The 12556-nt window shown below is 40.5% G+C and overlaps 1 protein-coding gene across 1 annotated transcript in view; it reads right to left on the reverse strand.

The window, feature by feature from the left end:
* The window catches only part of LOC113154158 (dolichyl-diphosphooligosaccharide--protein glycosyltransferase subunit STT3B), a 69290-nt gene extending 64565 nt beyond the window's left edge, over positions 1-4725 (reverse strand). Inside the window, exon 1 of the mRNA XM_026348195.1 lies at positions 4213-4725. Coding sequence (XP_026203980.1) covers positions 4213-4472 — 260 coding nt within the window. The 5' untranslated portion in view covers positions 4473-4725. The remainder of the gene's footprint in view (positions 1-4212) is intronic.
* Positions 4726-12556: the final 7831 nt, after the last annotated feature.

Consider the following 12556-nt stretch of genomic DNA (forward strand, 5'->3'; position numbering starts at 1 on the left):
AGATGTGCCGTGGTGGAGGAGAAATGAAGACTATGTGTTCAGATAGTGTTAGAGCATGTTAGGCAGTTTCCCAATGGCTCGTGGGCTGAAAATCTTTTCTTAACCTGATAACACTGCTGCAGCGAGTGTGTCCACATGGCACACAAACACTACGGCAGCAGATGGCATAAACACTACAGTTCCAACTGTCTCTTAACCTTTTCAACGTACTACAACTTCAAGATTAGCAACATAAGCAACTAATTGATTGTTTTGAACATTTTTTTTCCTCCATAAAGTTAAGCCTTTCTCAGCTTTGGCAATTTTTTTTTATCTGTCAAGCTCAACAGGGGGACAGGGCTGTAGAGCTCATTCTCATCTATACTGAATACTGAATACTGAATAGAAGCGGTCACTGGCCTAGCTTTTTGAATCTGCATGTGAAAACTGTGCAATTCATTAAATAGATCTTCATCAGTGTCATCATAAAATTCTGTGTCTCCGCTATTGGTCAGTTTAATCACGATTAGTCACCAATTAAGTTTTTAGTGCCACAGACAATCTATGCCTCATGTTGCCTTACACTGAATTTCTTTAAATGAGGTCTATGCAGTGCAGAAGGGGCATTAAATTGGTATCAACAGATGGTTTGGGGATATTAATTCTGCTTAGAAACATTGGATTGTCCCTCTTTATTTAGTCATTACTCATTTTTGTGACCAAGTGTATAAAAAAAATTCCATATGACACAGCAATGAAATCCTAATAACCATGGTGTGGAAAATGCTGGTGTTTCATCTAAACCTTAAACTAAGTTCAAGTCATGTGAGGCAACATCTGACGGGTCAAGGGGAAAGTAAGAGTATAACTGTGCCAGTGCGAACGTGTATGTCTGTGCTTGCTATACCAGAGTATCCAACTCATTATCTGCCTGACAGGGATGCTTCTTCTCCCCTCACTCTACTGTCAGAACAGTTTTCCTGACATAACTACAGCAGAAAAAAAAAAACTTGACTGCATCCAAGGGAAGTTCCACTCCAGTACACATATGTATGTGCCTCACCATGCATCCCTTCCACTAACTTAATAAACAGGACAGGGAATATGTATAAAATGTAATTTGGGAAAAAATAACAAATCCTTTGAACAGTCCCCTTAGCAGACTGGAAAATACTGGTACTTAAAAAGCGATATATTTGTACTTGGTAATGTCTTGCACAGTATATAATAAAATTCTTGGCAGAAACCACAGACTCTTCCACTGCCTGAAGGTCCTTAAACCATCTGTTCATTCAATATTTCAATTAGTGTGGAAAACCAAAAAACAAATAAATGGACCAGAATTCTTTTTTTTTGTTGGAATAAAAAAAAAAAAAAAAAACTAATATAACATCATGTTTTCATGTTTTTGTTAGAAAGTCTTAAATCTGTTTTTCGTTATTAAGTTGCATATCGCAGCGAAAACCTAGCGCGTGCGTAGACTGAAGTTCAATGTCCACGTACCTTGAGGGTGTAAGCGCTGTCTAAGGGGGACTTAAAAACAAATTGTGAACAAAAACAATTATTAAAAACAGGTGGTGCAGGAAGGGATGGGGATGCAACATGTTCTTATTAATAGGTAAAGGAGATACAATAACTAATAATTGACATTTTGATTTGACAGATTCACAACCTACGGCAAAATCGAGCGACCATGAGCCGTCAAAGCCGGTTCATCAGAGTCGAGATTCTTTATGATCGACCAAATTCAAGACAAGCAGAAAATCACATAAACCTTAGAAGTTTATGATAAAAGAAAAGAGCAGGGCTGAAAGGACTTGATAACAGATAAAATAGTGGAGAGCTGCACATACGACTGCTATCTGGTTGGCCCCTCCACCACTAATGAAGGGTCACAAGTACATGTATTTAATTGCTGACGAAGCTGCTGAGAGGACTCATGGCCAAAGGTGCTGCAGTTCAGTTTGGCAACATCCAACCTAACAGAAAAAAAGACTGAATATTTCGCTTTGGTTCATTGTTTATTGGATTACCACTGACTAACAAAAACATGGAAACATGCTGGTATGTTCCCATTTCCCAATTTCAACAAAAATAAATAAATAAATTCTGTTTATTCATTTTTCGAATTGCCACACTAATCAAAATATTAAATGAAAATATGGTGAACTGACTCCTGAATTTAAAGTTTTAAATGAGGACAAAACTTTGAGCATTTTATTACTTTCATTTTAAAAAACATCTCACATAAATGGCAACTAATGTGTGTTTGGTTTTAAAACAAATATCCGAAAGCCAAAATGGACACAAACAGAACAGTCTTGCACTTGTCTACGAAACACTTGTGGTGTTTGCATACTGCAGAATAAACATGACACTTTGGTTCTTGTAAATTCAATCTTGATTTTTTAAATTGCCAGCTTGTTTAGCGTAATGGTTAGCAGCAGATAATTTGAAGCACTGCGCACAGGGAGAATCAATAACGGTACTCAAGCATTGAGACAACAACAACACTAATCATGTGTGCCAGGGAGTGGTGGCCTCTTCCAATCAGCATCCTATGTGTCTGTAGAAGGAAAATGGCACAGCGTTTCCACCTCAGTTGCCGACAGGTTACGTTACTGCAATTGGTGTAAGATAATCATAAAAAGGTTTTTAGAGATACCTTTTGTAAAAAATAAACAGATGATGTCAAAAAAATATATATGAATGTTCAACTTAGTATTCTTGGCAAAAACAGACCTCTCTGTTAGGTTGATGTGTTAATCTATACAAAACACCGTGTGTGCTGAAGAATTCCTGAGAGGGTTAACGGTTGTAAAATGTAGAGTAATAGTTGCACATAGGGGTCAAAAGATGAGTACAGGTGGGAGTTGATGTTGCAAGATTTATGAATAGTGGACAACAAATATATTTTTATTTTCTGTTAAAAAAAATAATTATTTATGGTCCAACACTCCTTTAAAAAACACTTCATTCATCATTCTGCACAGTTAAGCCTGCAACAGACGGTTCCATCCTATCATCGCTTTGTTTTCGGGGTCATAGAGAACATTTGAGAGCAACAGATGCAGACTACTTATAGCTGCAAGGGCTTATAAACTTCTGCACATCAAAAAAAGTGTATTTGCTTTCTCGTCTGTGACATGTTGCAGAAGAGCTGTGCATTTTTAGCTCTATAACTGGAGAAACAAATGTTGCTTTATAGCCATATACAGAGACAAAACAGCTCCCACTGCTACTGTGAAGCACATCATGGGTGATATATGCACTAACTGTACAGTACATTATATAAATACTGTCAAGAAAGAATACAGCTTCTAATTAATGTGTGACACTTGTGATTAATCATCAAGAGTGCCAAAGCCTGTGTTTAGATCAACTCATCTGAACCACTGCAAACCACTCATAACCCTAAGCACTGACCCTTGGCTATAAAATGCAATCAAGTTATCAACATAATTGAAAAGGGAAGTGTCACCCTGAATAAGATGAACACCTGTCCTTGAAAATTAATAAATGAAGGCATCAATAGTGCTCCGTGATTGAATGCCACCGAGTCTATGAGGGCAGTGAGGGAATGACAGTGCATTACAAACAGGAGGACACTTGTGAGCCCATGTGACACTGTTACAAAGCAGAATAATCCTACACTGAAATGACAGACACACCAGACCGGACAAGCTGGCTTCCGGGTTATCAGCACTCCACTTATGTTAGTGCAAAAAAATCTGGTAGTCCAGGACCATTTATAAATTCAACAGCATGTTGTGGTAAAGTATAAGAGAAAACTAATAGTAGCAGTAAAGTTGTCTCAATCAATCCAGATATAGGAAGCTTCAGATGATCACACCGAATTGAGTTTTAAATCAACTCTCTCTCTGCAGGGCTACTCAAACGTGATTTTAACAATCCAAACAAAAATGAAAGGCTGAGTGCAGCTTTTATTCATGCACATTGGAACAAATGAAGCTAGCGTTAGCTGCGCCTCAGTCCTGATCAGCACACGTATAAGGTTGTGTCAATATCCTCCATACAAAGTGCACATGAAGACCACTGACCCCCCCAACAACCCGCAAGAGTGTCCCGCAAGGATGTGTGAGAGAAATCCAATAAGAAACATCCTGAGCAGTAGGAGCACAAACAGACGACTAGTTAAAAATCACAGAGTAGAACAGTGCAGTGCTATTAACTTCTGTTTAATTGCCCCCTTGTCTTTCATCGCTAGCTTACCATGGATCAAACTCGTGGATGATGCTCTCGAACCGGATCACGGCGAAAAGTCTGGAGCTGAATCCAGCCAGACAGGCCAGAAAAAGAATGCTAAACGAGAGTAAAGACTGCCACCCTGCTGGCTGTGTCAGTCCGCCAGACAGGCCTCCTTTGCCCCCTCCTCCGCCCACGGTACCGGGTCGGCTGTTCCCGTGCACTGAGCTCCCGGCGTTGGCGGACGCTTTGTGCTTGCCGTCGCTGACTGCGTGGTGCTCCGCCATTTCTGCGCGCTGTGTCAGTTGGATTTGCTACAGCCGTCCTCCTGCCACACTCCCTCCGCTCCGTGCTGTCGTACAACTCCTTCGGTTCGGGAGCACTCTCCTTGGGTATCCTGTCTCCTGAATCCCGTGGGTGTAGATCTATATAAATTCTGTTTCGCTACCCGGAGAGACCGTCGTTACATCCCGATTCGCACGCTCATGCGCCACACACCGAGCCGGAGCCTCCCGACGGTCAATCCGCTTCACGATTGAACACCGGTGGAAAGGGCGGGAGGGACGCGACGGGCGGGGCGTAGGGAGGCTGCGGCGGCCTATCACAATCCGACAGGTACGAGAGGGCGGGGTTGCTCGACATTAAACCAATTAGAGAACAGCAGCGGCTGGATAGACAAACCAATCCTCCAATGGAATTAACAAGTTATAGCTGAGTGATTTAAATCAGGATATAAATTGTTCTATAGGAAATTGAGTCATTCTAGTGTTCACTAGAAACAAACTCGTTTGGATGAAGTTTGCCACACAAAGTTGAATTAGTCACTTTCATAAAGAGTAACAAACATGATACGAATTGTCCATATAGCCACACATCTTTAGAAGTAAACAGTTTCCTTGCAGCTAAAAGCTATAGGCAGGTGAGCGAAGATAAATGTGCTGTGTGAGTGCAATATTTCTGTTGCCCTTGGATGTTCTGGACCTGGTGGTGGAGTGGTAATAAAGATTGATGTGTCTCATCTTTATTATGTCCGCCAGCAAAGACAAGAACATAGCATTCATCATTCTTTTAAACTCAGGATGTACTTTCACAACTTCCCCAAAGCCTTGAAATCCCATATTGGAATAAGATTTTTTTTTTTTTTTTTCAACTTTAGAAATAAAGGCTCACGTTTTTTTAATTAAATGTATTAGCCAACATTATTTTTTGTGCTTTTATTGTTTAATTCACGAGCACACAAAAAGCAGGACGGATTGTTGATTCATCTCTGATGTCATTTTGACTGCAAAAGGGGAAAAAAAAACATTTTTCTTTTAATGCTGAATTATAAACACACAAAACTGTTCTGTTAAAATCTACCACACAGTTCTTGCACTGAGATTGGAACATGCTGTGTAGTCGAGGGAGCCTGAACAAATAGTGATGTAATCTGATCATCGACCTCCAAAACATTTTTACAAATTTTAATTATAAATGTCTGATGTTTATGTGTTGTGTCAGATTTCAACACTTTGTGGGTTTTGGATGTTTAAAGACATTATTGGTTAATACTTCATAAACTATCAAAGCTTCAAATGGAGTTTAGGCTTTTCCAACTAAAAGTTGTCAATTATTATACATTTCTTTCAGCTTCTGATTTGAGCATTACTGGTTTATAAACTTCACAAAATGGCTCAAATTATCAACCAAACTTTACATAAACAGTGTTTACAGCTACCCTGTCACTCATAATATCGTGATTTAAAAAGTGTCAATGAAATATTCATGCAAAAGGATTGGACTGAAGTTTGATCCAGCTTAGCACAGCTGTAGATCAGAGCCATCTTCTGGAGCGAAGAGGAGGAGATAAGAGGGGGATGAGAACACAGAGCTGAAGAGACGGGGAGATGGAAGGCATATAATAAAGGAGAGTGAAAGGATGATTATGAAAATTGATGGGGGTCATCATGGAAAGTAGATGGAGTAGCAGAAATGGATAAGTTTTGAGTGCATGAAGAGATCACAGAGACCAAAGCAGTATCACAGGCATATACTGCAGCTGAATGCCAGTGCCAAAAAGACTTCATGCACCCGACAACACGCACGCGGGCAATAGAGTGCGTAAAGATGCACATTGCACATTGCATATTGCTGAATACATCTAAACGTACTTGCACTTACACAAGAATGTGTTCACGTATGCGCTCGGTTCCTTGATCATTCATCAAAGCCTGCTTATGCTGCAGTGAACACCCAATCCCTTCAACCTTTCCCCTCTTCCTCCAAATTCTGAATGCATGACCTTTCAGACAAATAGAAATGTATGCTGTGAAGATTGTTTCAAGCGCATCTATTGTCAAAAGGCCAAGCCCAGATGAAAGCCAGCCAAAATAAGGGTCGTTGCCAGGCACGGCAGCTTCAGCTCCATCTCCAGGAGCAGACTTGTTTGTGTCTTCTTAGTCTTTTGTTTTTTCTCCCCAGAACATTACAGTCTTGGCGATTTTTATGCTTGGCATACTAAGGTGCCTTCTTTACTTTGCCAAAGGCCAGTAACGCAAAACAGCCCGAAATGCCTGGCATCAAAACTCTTGGCCCCTTTTCTCTCGGTCATTCTCTCTCTCTCTGCTTTCATTGCATGTGTGAGAGAGTTAGAACAAAGAGAGAAGGAGGTGTCATAACTTGTCAGGAAAATTACAATCATTTTGCCCATTTTCACACTTTTTGCCTGAACCGACGTTGTTGAAAATACTGAAACTAGTGATTCCTGAAAGCTGCAAACGGCTACGGTATCATCTAGGTGCAGTACTGACTGGATTCAGCAATTTGTCACAAGATGCATAATAATCTCAAATCTCTTAGTCAGTTGTGCATGGTGTTATGTAAGAATGTGGGACAAATCAAACAATCCTCAATGCATCATCTATGTTTGGTGAAAGAAATTTGGTGTATGCATTCAAAGGAAGCCTCCGAACAAACAAACATTGTATATGAGTGAATGGTACCTCGTGGTCATTAGCAGTGGAGGGAGACTTTGCCAGCATGCAGCGTGTGTATGGCAGACTGATTGGTAAGTTGTCACATGATTAGCACACAAAGAGGAAAAGATTCACACACATGGAGACGTGTCATTCACCAGCTTCCTGTTGTCCTAGCTGCACACAGAAAGAGGAAATTTGAGATCAAGATATCGATCCTCAATTGTTGCATTTGCTTTGTTGTCCATTTATTCTCTTGGAATTGCTCTTCATCACTAATTGCCTTGTGTATCACCAGCATTCACAACCCTAAAGGGAGTAAACCTATTATAAACTGTATATTTGTTTTTTTTAAAAATCACGACAGAACCGGATGTTTGCTTATTGTGAGGGTAACAAGCTTTGAAAGACTTCAGCGTCTGTCTGTGTGATCTAGTGCAACAGGATGACTAGTCAGTGGCTGGGGACTGCAACTACACACACCAATTTGCACCGCAATCATTAACAGAAATGAGAACAGTGTTGTAAACGCTAAACGAAATTTACCTGTGGCCAACAGAGAGTTAGACAGCCTGTTTTAATGCTCTCCAAGAAGCTGCTCAGCTTCATAATAATTGACTCAAGGTCAAGTTTCACATGTTGTTAATGGAATTCCTAATTTCCTTTTGAAGATGATGCATTCAGGTTTGGTTTCCATGACAACAGAGTTAAATGACATGATAAGTGCGGGTCGTAGTAATGAGGCAGAGCATGAAAAAAATAAATACATGAATAATGACCTGAGTTAACCCCTACTCAGTGATGTGGGGTCTGTTACTGAGTGTACGGGTTTACCTGTGTGCCCTCATCAGTGATACACCATTTCACACTGGGCATGCCTCATTTCTACAACAGTCAGTCGGGAACAGAGGGGGCAGTTACATCTCCTAAATGTGAACATGACTCACTCAGTCCCAGGCAAATTTGGATGATACTTTACAGCTGCACAACATCTTAATCCTGACTTTGATCGAAGGTGTGCCAGCATGGGATCAGCCTTTAGGTTCATCTTGTATTATGGGACTGTTAATAGTGATCCACTGCGATTATCTATAGCACTGCAGTTACTGTATTCATATGCACCAGGCACAGTCAAGCCCAGAGCCTTTCTTTAGAGAAAATTGCTTGTGATAAAATATAAAATAATGTGATAAGCTCCTACAGTATATTTTGTAACCGAATGTAGTGTGATCCATCATCCTAGGGATCAGGGTGCTTTCGTGCAATTTATAAAGCTGCATCTACCTCAGGATGCTATTAAATTCATCTGTCATTTTCCAAAGCATATGAAAAGTTATTTTAAGAGACAGTGAGCTGCAGACACAATGACTGTTTTGACTGGCAATATCGTTTGCTTTTTTATTTGATTACAAATAATCACCTACCATCTCACCAAAAGTAGAACAAAGTGTTCAATGCAATAATGTTGTCAATGAAAAGTTCATTTTTTTTAACACTTAAGAAAATAATTCAGTGTATCACAATTTTTCATGAGAGTCAAATCTTTATTTTACTTGAAATCATTTCAAATTCTGTCACAGACAGTCATTTTAATTTTTAATCAGCCTTTTAATCACAGTAATTATGCAATTAAATTCTACTAATAATTATGCAATTATGGAACTGAAAAAAATAAGCATAGAAATCCTTTAGTTGATTATTTTTTTGCTGAGAACTCAGTGTAACAGTAGCTCGTAACCATTCAGTTCGCCACATTGATCAAGACTGATTCTGACCTGTGGACTCAGCGCAAAGTGCCTGCAGCGATTCTTCAAATCCTATTGGCATGCTGCATAAAAAAGTTTAATATAAACTCTGAATTAACAGAGCAAAAGGGAGAGATGGGAGCGAATAAAAAAAAAAAAAGAGTGAGGTACTAAGCTGAGCTCAACAGAGACATCAACTGTCTAGAAGCAGAATGTCAGACTCTGTAAAGTTGACTTGCATTTCTACCTCTTGAAGATAATCCTAATTTATCAACATTTCCCTGGGCTTGGTATGGTTTAAGTAGCCTCCGCATGATGTCTTTTGAACAGGACTTGCCATTCGTATATGAGATATGTCTTGCGTAGAAAACATTTGAACTCAGTCTGACATTATCCCCACGGGAGAGGAAAAAAATATGACTCACGTGCTGAAAATTGAAGTATGCCTTCCAATTTCCCAGCTGCCTCAGCTTGACAAATGACCCTTCTTTCACTCTCCTGAGTGGCCAGCACAGGGTGTCTCAATTCAGAAGACAACAGACTTGCTGCATGTGATATTGCTTCACTGACAGCCCTGAAACCTCTGTGGCAAAATGATGGCAGCATTCACAACAAAAGTAGCAAAGATGAGAGATGCCTCGGTGACACTATTCTGCTGTGCTCGTAAAGCATGTCTGTCCTCCTTTCAAAGTCTGTTCAGAGATCGCCTATGTGTGAAGTCCCCGTCATGACTGAATTAACATTTCACTTTATTTTCTGAAAGCTCCCATGCAAGGACACATTTCTGTGATGCTAACTTTAGGTTTTGATTTAGCTTTTGTGATGTACTTACCAAATTGATGCACTTTTTCTTGTTTGCTCTTTGTATATTGTGGAAAAACAGTCACTTAAAGTCCAGCTCTGGTCTTATTTCTTACCAAGCCACGAGTGGGGCTGGGTCAATAACAAGGGGCCCATTGGTCAGGAATATACATCTCTGAGCTCAGCCCGTGTCCAATCGATTCTTCTCCTGGTTGCCCTTGATCGGTCATCTGGCAGAACACAGTTAACGCCCTCTAAATAAAGTTAAACTTAGCTGGCCTCTCAAATAAATATGGGAGAGATAGGATGCGGTGGGGATTAGGGGCATGGGGGTTGCAGGATAGATTGCAAGAAGGAGACCAGAGGACAAATACAGGGAGCGGGAAGAGAGGCATGGCAAGCCTTCTATCACTCTTTAGTGCTGATAATGTCACTGCTGACCACCATGAGCGCACACATTTAGGAATACATTTTTAACAGACAAACATCAGCCAAATACAAATGGTGATATGACTAAATTATTTGAAGAGCTGCAAACAAAAACCTACAAAAAGGCAGGGGAACGCAGGAACCCGTACATGGCAGCCAGAACATGAATCCATTCGAAACAAGGCATGAAGGACAAACAACAAGCAGGTCTGGTGATGGCAAAGGGAGGAGGACAGGTGTGTAGGTAGATTTGGGAGGGTCGTCACGTGACTAGGACGTAGATGAAAGTCTGAGGACATCTTGTGGATGATTGAGGAGCGACAGTAAAAAGTATTTGTACTTAGAAATGTTGTATTGTGGAGATATACCACATTTAGAAACAAGCGTAAAAAGAACAAACCAAACTCTTTATAATATTTTAAAGCAATACTGTCAAGGTATTTAAGAATCAAGAGCCGGGTAGATGCTCATCTACAGTCTTATCAGTTAATACTTTTCATTGTTGGACAGCATTTTCATTATCCTTTTTACCAGTAAGTGGAGTATGAAGTGCAGCTGGATTTGAACAATGGCATAGCAGATACGGCTAGAGATTAAAATTGTCACATTAGATTTGCAGCAGAACATTAATTGAACTCAGAGCAATCAATCAGTAAATTACTTCCAAATAGACAAAGGACTATGTTAAACAGGTTTTTGGGTACACTGTGCCAAATTAGTTCCAACTCATCATCACATCATACATGTAACTAGAGATTGATGGATGCAGAGGAGGACGTGGACTGGCATCAGCCCTGTCAGCTCAAATCATCAAATCATTCCAGCTTTTTTTTTAATTGCTATATAACCGCCAAGCACTGGTCTTATTAAATGTAAACAAACCAGACACTCAATGTATTCTCCAAGGACTAACACATTTAGATCAAACATACAGCCAGCGCCCCAAGCAACTTTCTAGCTGAGAGTATAATGACAATAGTCCATTCAAGCATAAAGAAATTAAAGTAATATCAGAACTCTCATGTCCACAGCTGTCAGACAAACATTTAGAAGAGGACAGCAGCAGTAATGGCTCCTATTACACCAGCAGTCTCATCTCTCCATCTCTGGGCCTTGGCTGCCTGCTGCTCTAATTTTAACGGGCGCATCATCCCCAGGACAATTGGTTCATGGATTGCGTCTCACAGCCTAAAAGTTCATTCAAGAATGTGACTCCTGCTGCTGTCACTATTGCTACCAATTGTGAGTCTGCACACCCAAAGTGCTGCTTTGTAATAAGTCAAGTGAACATCTAAATCGAATGGGTATTTGGATTTAAAAAAAAAAAAAAAAAAAAAGATCTGTAAACGACTGGGCTGGTGGGGGGGAAATGGGCTCTGACATTAACTGGACCGGGGGAGCTGAGAGAGAGAGGAGGTGATATCGAAGCAAGCAGTAATTTGTCTTCCTTGTCATCTCCTTACTGGAGCTTAAAATGTTGTTTATGGCTCTCACCAACCAACGCACTTCTCAGCAGCTTTGATTGATGTATGAGGCGTTACCATAGCGACCGGCATGTGGGAACGATATGTGACTTTTGCAGGAGAGTATCTCCTTGTGGATCATTAAGACCACCCCAGGGTGATGTTACACATATGAATATCTTTGCATATACAGTACATGTGAGCAGTTACGGTTTATTCTTGGCTGTACACTCCGGCTGCCTGCTGTTGCTGCCCACTCCAAGGGTTATTCGGGTTAAAAAGAATCATGAGTGAGCTGCTGACAGGGATCCACATGGTGCAGCAGGTATGGTGTTTAACTGGTACTAACGCTGGTGGCTAGAGCTCATACTTTCTGATACATTGTGACAGGCGAGTGATGGAAAGCGCTGCGAGGGATGAAGATGGAGGCTCGACAGAGTGAGAGAATCAGCCACAGAAAAATTTGTTAACTTATGCTTGGCAACAGCAGCTGTTTAAAAGCAATTAGGTCCCACCGGGATACAAAATGACTCAAGTGTTTGGTGATTGGTTAGTGCCACAGAGTATGAGTTTTTGGTAATGGAAAGACCTGTCACATCCTCAGCTCAGCTCCTTCATTTTCACAGTACAGCGCTTTCATGTTTATTTACCCTCAAAGCATAAACATCAGCTCACTGGAATGAACACTGTGGCACTTCAACCCGGTTGGTTACAGAAGGCACAAATTACTGTATGTCTATGTATGCAGAATCCAGTAGAGCCAGTATGCCCTCTACTGGTCAAAGGACAAAATATGAGCACTGTGGCTGGAGATCAAGCAAATAAGTGCACACGAGTTCCCATTAATGCTGTGATAGCATCAAAGACAGGTGGATTTGTAACATCTGACTGAGCTGAGCAGAATGAAAAATAAAACAAATCCAAAAGTGAAAGTTATTTTTAATTTTTGTACACAACACGTACCTGAACTGTTGTCTTA

This window comes from Anabas testudineus, chromosome 11, assembly GCF_900324465.2.
Source record: "Anabas testudineus chromosome 11, fAnaTes1.2, whole genome shotgun sequence".
NCBI classification, from domain to species: domain Eukaryota; kingdom Metazoa; phylum Chordata; class Actinopteri; order Anabantiformes; family Anabantidae; genus Anabas; species Anabas testudineus.